This window comes from Pongo pygmaeus, chromosome 12, assembly GCF_028885625.2.
Source record: "Pongo pygmaeus isolate AG05252 chromosome 12, NHGRI_mPonPyg2-v2.0_pri, whole genome shotgun sequence".
NCBI lineage: Eukaryota > Metazoa > Chordata > Mammalia > Primates > Hominidae > Pongo > Pongo pygmaeus.
Window position 1 is genome coordinate 41596051 of NC_072385.2, and position 12346 is coordinate 41608396.

The following is a 12346-nucleotide window of genomic DNA, read 5'->3' on the forward strand; positions in this document are numbered from 1 at the left end:
ATGTAGAAAACACTGGAGTCAGTAGTTACATATTTTTTAGCACTAATATACTCACAGACATTTCATTTATGCCTCATTGGTGAATGAAAAGAATAATTGTTGATCCCTCCATGAGTTACTATCTGGGCAAATAAACAGTCTTTCTTTCCTAATTATTAGCTGCAGAAAATTATCTTTCCTAACTATACACTATAGAAAATACATTTTTCCTTGAAAATGAGAAAAATTAATTCAAGTCATTAAAGTGTTCGGACCTTAATGACTTATGTTAATGACAAGTGATTGTTTTTTAATGTATTTTTCAAATGTGTTGAATCATTATTTGAAATGAGGCCATTATGAACTTATATTATTTTTAAAATATAAAAGTAACATGTAGATTATTATAAAAAGTTTGAATGGCAGAGGAATGATAAGTAAAAAGTGAAAAATCCCTCCCCATGCCGCCTTCTCTAGTTTGGTTAATCTCCTGCCCTATCTTTTCTATGCAAATACAAACAAATGTATAAACACAGTGAATTTCAAAACTAACACATGCTTCAAAACTAACACACTACATGCTTTTCTTTTGAAGTCACATACTAAGTGTAGAAAGAAGAAGGTAAAAGAGCCCTTTAATTGTAATGCAACACCTCCTCAATTCTGCTCCTCAGAAGCAACTTCTGGGAACAGTTTTGCTTTGTTTTGTTTTTGTTTTTTGGAGGCAGAATCTCGCTCTGTCACCCAGGCTAGAGCGCAGTGGCATGAAAACTGCTCACTGCAGTCTCGACCTCTCAGACTCAAGCAATCCTCCCAGCTCAGCCTCCTGAGTAGCTGGGATTACAGGCGTGTGCCACCATGCTTGGCTAATTTTTTTATTTTTGTAGAGACAGGGTCTCACCATGTTGCCCAGGCTGGTCTATAACTCCTAGGCTCAGGTGATCCTCCCGCCAAGGCCTCCCAAAGTGCTGAGATTACAGGCATTGTGAGCCACCTCACCTGGCCCACAAATAGTTTTTAATGAACAAAAGTGGAGTCACAGTATTCAAAATATTCTGCACTTTTTCCATATACTAATACACTGAAAATGTGTCTATATTAATATACAATATTAATATACCTCATTTAAAAAAATAGCTGTGACTTTACTTTCAGAAAGATGGAATAGATATACAATTCCTTATCTCTTCCACTAAGCACAACTAAAAACCCTGAGCATATTAAAAGACAAAAACAAAAAAGCAAATAACAATCACAAGAAACCTGGCACCCCAGGTAATGCACCCTCTAGGATGATGTCAAAGGACTTGTAGAGTCAGGACTTCTACCTCTGCCCAATGGCAAGGAGGCCACATAAGGAGCATTATCTAAATTAATCCTCACAACAAGCCTTTGGAGTAGGAATTATTACAATCTTCCAGATTAAAGATAGGTGAAATTCAGACTTGGAGATGTTAAGAAATCCACCTACAGTTACATGGGTAGAGCTGGGACTGGAGCCCAAAATTTTATAATCCAAATTTGGGATCTTAATCACCATCCTACTGCCTGCCCATTTGTGTCCCTTCTTGAATTTCTTGTTTATATCCTAGATTTAGATCTTTCTATTCCTCCATTTTAAAATTTAGATTATCTTTTTCTTATTAATTTTTGAGAGTTCCTTTTATATTAGGGATAATGATCTTCTAACTCTTCTGTACATATTGCAGTATTTGCTTCCAGTCTGCCTTTTGATCTTAAAGTTTAAATCATTTACTATGGTTGCCACTATGATTTCAACGTCCCACCTACAGAGGAAGGGTAGAGACTCACAGAGGACCTCTGGACTCTGGACTTAACTTTCCCACTCTTCGAAGACAACTAGGCTCTGTTTTCAGCATGGTGAAATGTGTTAATACCATAGGAAATTACTGGAAGAATATTCTCAGCAGACAGCTAGTGCAAACATCTTTTAAAATACCTCTTCTCTAGGAGTCATTTCTTCCTCCTTAGAATGAGACTGTGCATGCTGTTTTCATACACCGCCTAAACAACATTAAAGTCAACATAAAAAGCCCTCTCCCCAAAAGTTATTGGCATGCTCATAGAACAAACCTGAGGTATCAAGAGTCTAAAAAATGAATTTTTACAGAAGTATTCATTCGTTAGGAATATATAGCCAACTTACTTTGCTGGAATAGGAACTCCACTGGCATCAAAAAGTTTAAGAAACACCCAGCCACAGCTTAACTCTCCTCTTTCACCAGTTGACTAGGAAATAAGACAAGTATATGAAACTTAAGGTCTGAACTAGTCAAATTTATAAGCACATACCAAGTCCTTTTAAAGGAACAAAATTAGTATTCACCTTTAGAACTAAAAAATTCTTCACAAGAAAATAAAATGAAACATAGTAGAGTCTCATTTTGCCTGCGGGTCAGATATTAAAGGTAGTATATCAAGTGACAATCATATTTTGTCAAAATTGCTCTCGAAAATCCCTTAAACCAATGATGTGGCAACTGCTGCCATTGTCTCTTGACTGATATGATCTGTGGAGTGATCATATCATATCAGTACTACATGGGATTATGAACCTTTGTTTCACTGACAGATAGAATGCAGATATTAATCATTCAAGGGCTTTTCTGCTTGGAATTTTACCCCCACTGTCAGTTGCTAGAGGCCCCTAAGGCTTCCTTTGAGGGGCCTGCTCTTTTCCCCAGTCCTACCCCCTCCACAATACATATGGATGAATTTGCCTTAAACAATGAATGGACAGTGTAATACCATTAATGTAACACCTCTGTAACGCTCTCTGGGTTACCATGAGGTCAACTATATATACTATACCTATCAAGCTATTATTAGTATGTGGAAACATTTAATTACTAGCACAGAGCCCCACCCACTGGTTCAGTAGTTTATATGACATAAGTTAACCTCACTTTATAAAAGTCACTACTCTGCTAAGTCCCTTAATTAGAAACCTCAGTTACAAGGCTAAGTATACTCTGCCCCTGGAGGGCAGAGGTGAACCATGGGGCTGGGATGCCAGTGAGCATCTTTTATCACTTTCTGCAAAGTTCTATCCTTTTTGAATTTTTATTCTTTAAAAGCACTGGAGTTCACTCAAGCTATAAATGTGAATAAATACTATTATTTTAAATGCTACGAAAACAAATCAGCACACATAAAATTAGAATCACTGGCATTCTCATTCCTCAAGGGATTAAAATTCTATTACACATAAAGACTTCAAGGATTTCCTTGTCAATAGACACATTTTTTAACCTTCCCTTTTAACTGATACACTAGAAAGCCTTATCTTTCAACGGACATACATTGCGAATATAAGAAATTCCAAGTTCAAATAATATTCCAAGATCTGGAGATGCAGAATTAGACCTGATAAAGCAATCACCATCAAACAAACATGGCAAGATGCGAGTAACCTGAAATGATAAAGAAATTAAAGTTATTGATAAAAATAAAAAATGGGCAGGGGGTTTGATATGGTTTGAATAAATGTCCCCACCAAATTTCATGTTGAATTGTAATCCCAGTGTTGAAGGTCAGGCCTGGTGGGAGGTGTTTGGGTCATGGGGGCAGATCCCTCATGGTTTGGTACTGTCCTCACCACAGTGAGTTTGTTCTCAGGAGATCAGTTTTTTTAAAAGTGTGTGGCACCTCCTTCCTCCTTCTTGCTCTTGCACTGTCACGTGAGATGCCTGCTCTCCCTTCACCTTCTGCCATGATTGGAAGCTTCCTGAGGCCTCCCTAGAAGCTGAGCAGATGCCTGTGCCATGCTTCCTGTACAGTCTGTAGAACCAGGGGCCAATTAAACCTCTTTTCTTTATAAATTAACCAGCCTCAGGCATTTCTTTATAGCAATGCAAGAACGGCCTAACACAGGGTTTCAGCCCTATTTGTTAGTAAATAGTTTACGACTTTGCATTATAATAAAAGCCTTTTAAGAAAAACAAAAAGCAGATGGACTGAATTCATCAATGCCAATGATTATAAATTTTAAAAATTTAACTTCTCTTTTAAAGGGAAAATACCTTCACCTTCGCTTATTTTTTGCTTAGAGTAGAGGCTAACAGTACTGTGCCTAGGTCTCCAGAGGTGTTACAAATAATAGTTTATAGACATTATAAGATATTTATATTAACCACTGTTCTTCATAAACAGAACAAAAATTAAAGACTGAATACACATATTTGCTCAACTTTCCTGATGTGTGCCTTGTGAATTTTCATTTCTCTTCTCTTTTGCTCATTCAATTCCCTCTCCCTCGACAACGGTATCCCTCCCTTCTTGCCTGTAAAATCTATCCAACCTTCAAGATCTAGTTTCTCTTCTAGAAAACTTTCCCTGAGCCAAAGGACTAGAATTAACTTTACCCTCCTGTGTGCTTCCAAAGCACTTGGAGCTCCAAAGCCATTACAATCTGCCTGAGTGGTAGTTACCAACAGTACTTGCCCCACATGGCTACTCTGATTAAATAAGGTAATGTACATAAGAGCCTGGCACAGGGCCTAGCACACAGTTAGGGTTCCATAAGTAGACGATATTGTTATTCTTCATGTATGTATTTTCCCCTACTAATTTTGCTGGAATAGGAACTCCACTGGCATGAAAAAGTTTCCACATGCCTAGGAAAAAATGCTTGCACGTAACTGATGTTTAATTTCATTCAACAGAATAACACATACTCCCAACAGTTCTTCCTTCTACCCCAGGAAAAACATTTAAAAATTCTACCCTAAACACTTCACATACACAGAGATGCAATAACAGAATTGTGAAGTACTGTGCCAAAACAGAGGCCGTGCTTCTCACCACAGGAAGGGTGCTAAGAAGATCAAGATGGACTTTTAGGAGGTGTGCTCTCGACAAGTGTGGACAGGCACAGCACACAGTTGAGGTGGCTGGCCTCATCCACACCCTGAGCCCTCTCATTGAACCTCCATCTTGCCTTAAGATCTTTTGATGCAATAAGAGGAAAGGTAACTAAGGGTTTTCAGGATGCAGTTATACAAGGGAGTTAGCTGTGGGAAGGAAGTAAATACTAAATTAATGAGACCTTGGAGGTAGACGAAAGTCATGTAAAATAAAATATAGACAATTGATACTATAAAAACAACATGAAGACATCTTTGTCCTCCCTACGTCTATGCAATGCTGACTCAGTGGTTTAAACCCACCTAACGCCATTCCAGTCTTGACAGTATGTGGGTGTAATGTAGCAGTCCCTTAGGCGTCATCCCTGACTTTATCTGAAGAAAGCACAGCTTTTATTAGCACAGTGGGAAGATTTCATCTTTGAAAAACACCCCACTTCCTAAATATTATCTTTATGTTTTCATTTTTCATCAAATGAGAATTTTCTAAAAATGAACCCTGAAACTGATTGAATGGGATGATTCATAGGAATTACTAACATTGGTGAGTCAGAAACATGAGTAATTTTTATCAATGTCCTCAAAGAACACCAAAGAATCTAAAGATTTATATCTGTTCCCACATACTCTGTGCTATTTATAGAAATATGAATATGTTCTACTTTGAAATTCACTCACTCCACTCATTCAGCAGATTACTTACCTGGGGAGAAAAGGTCCATGTTTTGGGCTTTTTAGATTGCCATGTGGCTCTGACTGTATGAATGTTGCTCAGAACCTGAAATGAGATTTTCCCTTTTGAAATCATGTAAAAAGCTCTTTGAAACGTCACCATTTCCATGTCCCAAAGAGTTAACAGTGGCTACACTGAGTGAGGAAGATGGTGAGGGGAGAACTTTCACTTTTTACTTCATGCAATTCTGTAATGTTTTTCTTTTTATATCAGGTATGACATAAATGAATACAGAGTTGGACTCCTATGCTAGTAATAAATTATATTAAGTGAATTCCTTAATATCTAAGATAGGTTTACCAGAAAAGTAATTGAAATTTTAGGTAAAAATGGCCTTTTATTTATTTAATTTATTTATTTGTTTAGAGAAAGAGTCTTGCTCTGTTGCCCAGGCTGGAATGCAGTGGCATGATCTAGGCTCACTGCAACCTCCGCCTCCCAGGTGCAAGTGATTCTCCTGCCTCAGCCTCCCAAGTAGCTGAGATTACAGGTCCCCGCCACCACGCCTGGCTAATTTTTGTATTTTTAGTAGAGACGGGGTTTCACCATGTTGGCCAGGCTGGTCTCAAACTCCTGACCTGAGGTGATCCGCCTGCCTTGGCCTCCCAAAGTGCTCGGATTACAGGCGTTAGCTATCGTACCCAGCAAAAAAATGGTCGTTTAAAAGAAAAGATGTGACCCGGTTGAGCACAGTGGCTCACGACTGTAATCCCAGCACTTTGGGAGGTTGAGGCAGGTGGATTACATGAATTTGGGAGTTTGAGACCAGCCTGCCAACATGATGAAACCCTGTCTCTACTAAAAATACAAAAATTAGCTGGGTGTGGTGGTTTGTGCCTGTAATTCCAGCTACTCAGGAGGCTGAGGCAGGAGAATCGCTGGAACCTGGGAGATGGAGGTTGCAGTGAGCTGATACCACACCACTGCACTCCAGCCTGAACGACGGAGTGAGATTCAGTCTCAAGAAAAAAAAAAAAAAGATGTGACCCATACAAGCATTTCATATGCAGTTCATTACTCTGTCACTAAGACAGACAATCCTAATAGTTCAGACACAGTTATATTTTTCCCTCAAGATCTCTAGGCCCATAAATTATATTTTTCTTGAAATTCAATCTCTTATAAAATGCTCTTTGCAAGAAGTTCATCATAAAATTTACAAAAAACAATGAAACACAAAGGGAGTAAAAACTTTATGGAATGAAGAATTCAAATTCTAAAATGTTATGGCCAAAATTGACATCTTCCAAAGGAATGGATAATAGTTAATTTTTATTTTAGATGAAAATATTTTAGTATAACACTTCCAAAACAAAGCTTTAAAATAATAATTTAAAACAATCCCAAATGTGTTAAATTAGGTCAAATTCAACTCACTGTATTCCACATCCCTAGTAGTAGGAATATAGGAGTATTTTATGGGCAGCTGGATTGTTTTTCACATTAACAAAATCCCACTTCCTTCAATTACTAATATATATATGTTTAAACTTTTCCTGAAATTATGTATATTTACCACCTGGACTCTTGGAATACAAACTCCCTGTAATTACTACCTTGTGATTACTGTAAGACTGCATGTTATTCTAAGGTTCTTCGTTTTTCAAGAAATGTTTTCCACTTCTAATGACCAAGAAGTCCTTTGCTATAATCAAAATTGAAATCCTATACTATCTCTGCTTTTATCTTTTCAATTTGGAGAATCCTAATTTTGAAGTTTGGAATCAAGAGTAACTTCTTCTGTTTGATAATTTTATATTTTTCTTGACATATTGACTCTAAGAACTAAAAAGGACTTAGTCCAACCATCTCACTATGCATTTCAGAAAACTGCAGCCACAGATGGTGAATGACTAGCTTAGAATCACACTGCTTTCTATGCAAAACCAGACCCAAAGAATGAAGAACTGAAGAGTCAAAATAATTTAGAGAGATTTCGTTCAGCAAACTGCATTAAAAACGCAAGAGGGGCTGGGTGCAGTGGCTCGTGCCTGTAGTCTAACTACTTGGGAGGCTACCGCAGGGAGATGGCTTGAGCTCAAGAGTTCGGGACCAACTTGGGCAGCATAGTGAAACCTTGTCTCTATTTTTTTTTTTTTTAAGAATGTACAAGAACTTCTCAACCAGTTTATGCTTCAACACAACCATTCTGCTCCATATATGAAGCAATGAAGCAGTGATAGTTAAAAAGACAGAGTAATACCCAAAAGTAAGATGAATATGTCAGTGGACCACAAATAGAAGATAGAAGAGTAAGGTGAGACTAAAACTAGAGGTTTCCTGGGCTCTGAGTCCAGAAGGAGCATGTGGTATCAAGGGGCTGGATTTGTATGTTATATGTCACCCCATGATAGAGAAATAGATATTGCTTTACTGCTGCTGGAAGCCAGTAGGGTTAAAAAAAAAAAAAAAAAAGAAAAAAAAAAAGGTTGCCCCTCCTTCTCATAAAAAGTAGTGAGCCTAAGCAAGTAGGAGGACAAAGACATAGCCATGACACCAGGATCAGAACCATGTCAACAAGTGGGCCTTTTAATGGATCAGTGACATATCTGACATCATCTTAGATCAAGAACTCTAAACTCTACTTCAAGATCTGGTTCTGAACTGGAGTTGGGAGAGGAGGGTGATGTACTGTTAATAAAAACCACAACACTACTAGATAGAGGGAAACAGCACTGGAAGAAATAATTGGAGTTGCAAAGGTATTTGAGAAAATAATGGCTGAAAAAAATCCCCAAATTTGGCAAAAGACATAAACCTATAGATTGAAGAAGCTGAGCATACCCCAAGCAGGGTACACCAAAGAAATTCATGCCAGATACACCATAAACTTCTGAAAACTGAAACACAACAAAAATACCTTGAAAACAGTAAGAAACAACATTTACGTTAGCCAACAGGAAAAAAACAATTTGAATGACGATGAATTTCTCATTAGAAGCCACAGAGAACAGAAGGAAATGACACAATAGTTTTCAAGTGTCAAACAAAAATAACTGTCAACTCAGAATTCTCTATCTAATTAAAATATCCTTTTGGAATGAAGAGGAAACAGGGACAATCTCAGATAAAGTCTAAAAATCTGTCACCAGCAGACCTACCCTAAAAGAATGGTTAAAGGAGATTCTCTAAATAGGACATGATAAAAGGAAGACTCTTAGAGCATCAGGAAGAAAGAATAAACAACGGAAATAGTAAAAATATAGGTAAATACTATGGATCTTCTTTCAGGTTTTCCAAATTATGTTTGGTGCTGTGTGATAAGATTCTTAATGTACGTAGAGGAAATATTTAAGACAACTATATTACAAGCTAGGGAAGGTAAAGAACTAAAGGAAGGTAAGGTTTTATACATCACTCCAACTGGAATGTTAACACTAGTAGACTGTGGTAAGTTATGCATGTATAAACTTAATACCTAGAAGCAACCACTAAGGAAACTAGCCAAAAAGATACACTCATCAACACTACAGATAACTCAGAATGGAGTTCTAAAAAATGTTCAAGTGGGGTGGGTGCGGTGGCTCACAACTGTAATCTCAGCACTTTGGGAGGCCGAGGCAGGTGGATCACCTGAGGTCAGTAGCTCGAGACTAGCCTGGCCAACATGGTGAAACCCCATCTCTACTAAAAATACAAAAAATTAGCTGGGTGTGGTAGTGAGCACCTGTAATCTCAGCTACTACAGAGGGTGAGGCAGGAGAAGTGCTTAAACGCAGGAGGCGGAGGTTGCAGTTAACTGAGATTGCGCCATTGCACTCCAGCCTGGGCGACAAAAGCAAAACTCTGTCTCAAAAAAAAAAAAAAAAATGCTCAAGTGACACACAGGAAGTGATAGGTTTCACTGTATCCCCACCCAAATCTCATCTTGAATTGTAACTCCCACAATTCTCACATGTCATGGGAGAACCCAGTGGGGGGTGATTGAATTATGGGGACGGGTCTTTCCTGCGCTGTTCTCGTGATAGTGAATGAGTCTCACGAGATCTGATGATTTTAAAAATGGGAGTTTTCCCTGCACAAGCTCTCTTCTCTTGTCTGCCACCATTTGAGATGTGCCATTCACCTTCTGCCATGATTGTGAGGCCTCCTCAGACACGTGGAACTGTAAGTCCAGTAAACTTCTTTCTTTTGTAAATTGCCCAGTCTCGGGTATGTCTTTATCGGCAGCATGAGAATAAACTAATACAGTAAATTGGGACCAGGAGTAGGGTGTTGCTGAAAAGATATCCAAAAATGTGGAAGCAACTTTGGAACTGTAACAGGCAGAGGTTACAACAGTTTGGAGGGCTCAGAAGAAGATAGGAAAATGTGGGAAAGTTTGGAATCTCCTAGAGACTTGTTGAATGGCTTTTTGACAAATATGCTGATAGTGATATGAACAATAAGGTCCAGGCTGAGGTAGTCTCCAATGGAGATGAGGAACTTGTTAGGCACTGGAGAAAAGGTGACTCTTGTTATGTTTTAGTGGAGACTGGTGGCATTTTGCCCCTGCCCTAGAGATTTGTGGAACTCTGAACTTCAGAGAGATGATTTAGGGTATCTGTTGGAAGAAATTTCTAAGCAGCAAAGCACTCAAGACATGACTTGGGTGCTGTTAAAGGCATTCAGTTTCATAAGGGAAGTGGAGCATAAGGGTTTGGTAAGTTTGCAGCCTAACAATGCAATAGAAAAGAAAATCACATTTTCTGAGGAGAAATTCGAGCCGGCTGCAGAAATTTGCATAGGTAACGAGGAGCCAAATGTTACTTGCCAAGACAATGTGAAAAATGTCTCCAGAGGATGTCAGAGGTCTTCACAGCAGCCCCTCCCATCACAGGCCAGGAGGCCTAGGAGGAAAAAATGGTTTCATGGGCCAGCCCCAGGGTCCCCATGCTGTGTGTAGCCTAGGGACTTGGTGCCCTGTGTCTCAGCCACTCCAGCTGTGACTAAAAGGGGCCAAGATACAGCTCAGGCTGTGGCTTCAGAGGGTGCAAGCCCAAACCCTTGGCAGCTTCCACATGGTGTTGAGCCTGCAGGTGCCCAGAAGTCAAGAATTGAGGTTTGGGAACCTCTGCCTAGATTTCAAGAGGATGTATGATATGTCTGAATATCCAGGCATAAGTTTGCTGCAGGGGCAGGGCTCTCATGGAGAACCTCTGCTAGGGCAGTGCAAAAGGGAAATGTGGGTTTGGAGCCCCCTCACACAGAGTCCCTACTGGGGCACCACCTAGTGGAGCTGTGAGAAGAGGGCCACCATCTCCCAGACCCCAGAACAGTAGCTCCACCAACAGCTTGCACCGTGCTGCTGGAAAACCTGCAGACACTCAGCACCAGCCCATGAAAGCAGCCAGGAGTGGGGCTATACCCTGCAAAACAACAGGGGCTGAGCTGCCCAAGACCATGTGAACCCACCTCTTACATCAATGTGATCTGGATGTGAGACACGGAGTCAAAGGAGATCATTTTGGAGCTTTAAAATTTGACTGTCTGGCTGGATTTTGGACTTGCATGGGGCCTGTAGCCCCTTTGTTTTGGCCAGTTTATCCCATTTGGAATGGCTGCATTTACCCAATGCCTGTAACTCCATTGTATCTGGGAAATAACTAGCTTGCTTTTGATTTTACAGGCTCATAGGCAGAAGAGACTTGCCTTGTCTTAGATGAGATGTTGGGACTGTGAACTTTGAGTTAATGCTGAAATGAGTTAAGACTTTGGGGGACTGTTGAGAAGGCATGATAGGTTTGGAAATGTGAGGACATGAGATTTGGGAGGGACTAGGGGAGGAATGATATGGTTTGGCTGTGTCCCCACCCAAATCTCATCTTGACTTGTAACTCCCTCAATTCTCCCATGTCGTGGGAGGAAACCAGTAGAAGGTGATTGAATTATGGGGGCAGGTCTTTCTCTTTTTTTTTTGAGATGGAGTCTCAGTCTGTAGCCCAGGCTGGAGTGTAGTGACGTGATCTCGGCTCACTGCAACCTCCACATCCCAGGTCCTGGTTCAAGCAATTCTCCTGCCTCAGCCTCCTGAGTAGCTGGGATTACAGGCACATGCCACCATGGGGGCAGGTCTTTCTTGCACTGTTCTCATGATGGTGAATGATTCTCATGAGATCTGATTGTTTTAAAAATGGGAGTTTTCCCTGCACAAGCTCTCTTCTCTTGTCTGCCACCATGTGAGATGTGCCTTTCACCTTCTGCCGTGATTGTGAGGCCTCCTCAGCCACACAAACTGTAAGTCCAATAAACCTTTCTTTTGTAAATTGCCCTTTCTTGGGTATGTCTTTATCAGCAGGGTGAGAACAAACTAATACAGGAAGATAGGAAAAAGAAAAGAGACAAACTAAAAAGAGAGAAAACAAAGAGAAGAAAATTAATCAATAGACTAAAGACTTGAGGCTCCTCTCCAGTGTCTGCCTGCTTCTGAATGCTCTGCAGTTCCTTCAGGTAGTTGCTTTTTACTTTGCCCAGAGTTTACAGTTGCCATCTCTGGGTGGGGTGGTCCAAGAGGAGCTGACTCAAACGTTACTGGAAGTTGTGTCTCATTAGTTAGTTTTAGCAACAATGCCTTTGGTTTTGTGTGTGTGTATGTGTTTTGGTTTTTGTTTTTTTTTTTTGAGACAGAGTCTCGCTCTGTTGCCAGGCTGGAGTGCAGTGGTGCAATCTTGGCTCACTGCAACCTCTGCCTCCTGGGTTCAAGTGATTCTCCTGCCTCAGCCTTTCAAGTAGCTGGGACTACGGGCACATGCCACCACGTCCAGCTAAT

At 40.0% G+C, this 12346-nt stretch overlaps 1 protein-coding gene across 8 annotated transcripts in view; it reads right to left on the reverse strand.

Annotated features, from left to right (window-relative positions):
• NPHP1 (nephrocystin 1) overlaps positions 1-12346 on the reverse strand; it is an 84826-nt gene that overhangs the window by 21320 nt on the left and 51160 nt on the right. For 5 of the 8 annotated variants that reach the window (XM_054475654.2, XM_054475649.2, XM_054475648.2 and 2 more), the window contains 3 exons: positions 5569-5643; positions 3303-3413; positions 2147-2229 (listed from right to left, as the gene is read on the reverse strand). In XM_054475654.2, coding sequence (XP_054331629.1) covers positions 2147-2229; positions 3303-3413; positions 5569-5643 — 269 coding nt within the window. The remainder of the gene's footprint in view (positions 1-2146; positions 2230-3302; positions 3414-5568; positions 5644-12346) is intronic. The other 3 variants (XM_054475655.2, XM_054475653.2, XM_054475652.2) reach the window with 1 other exon arrangement.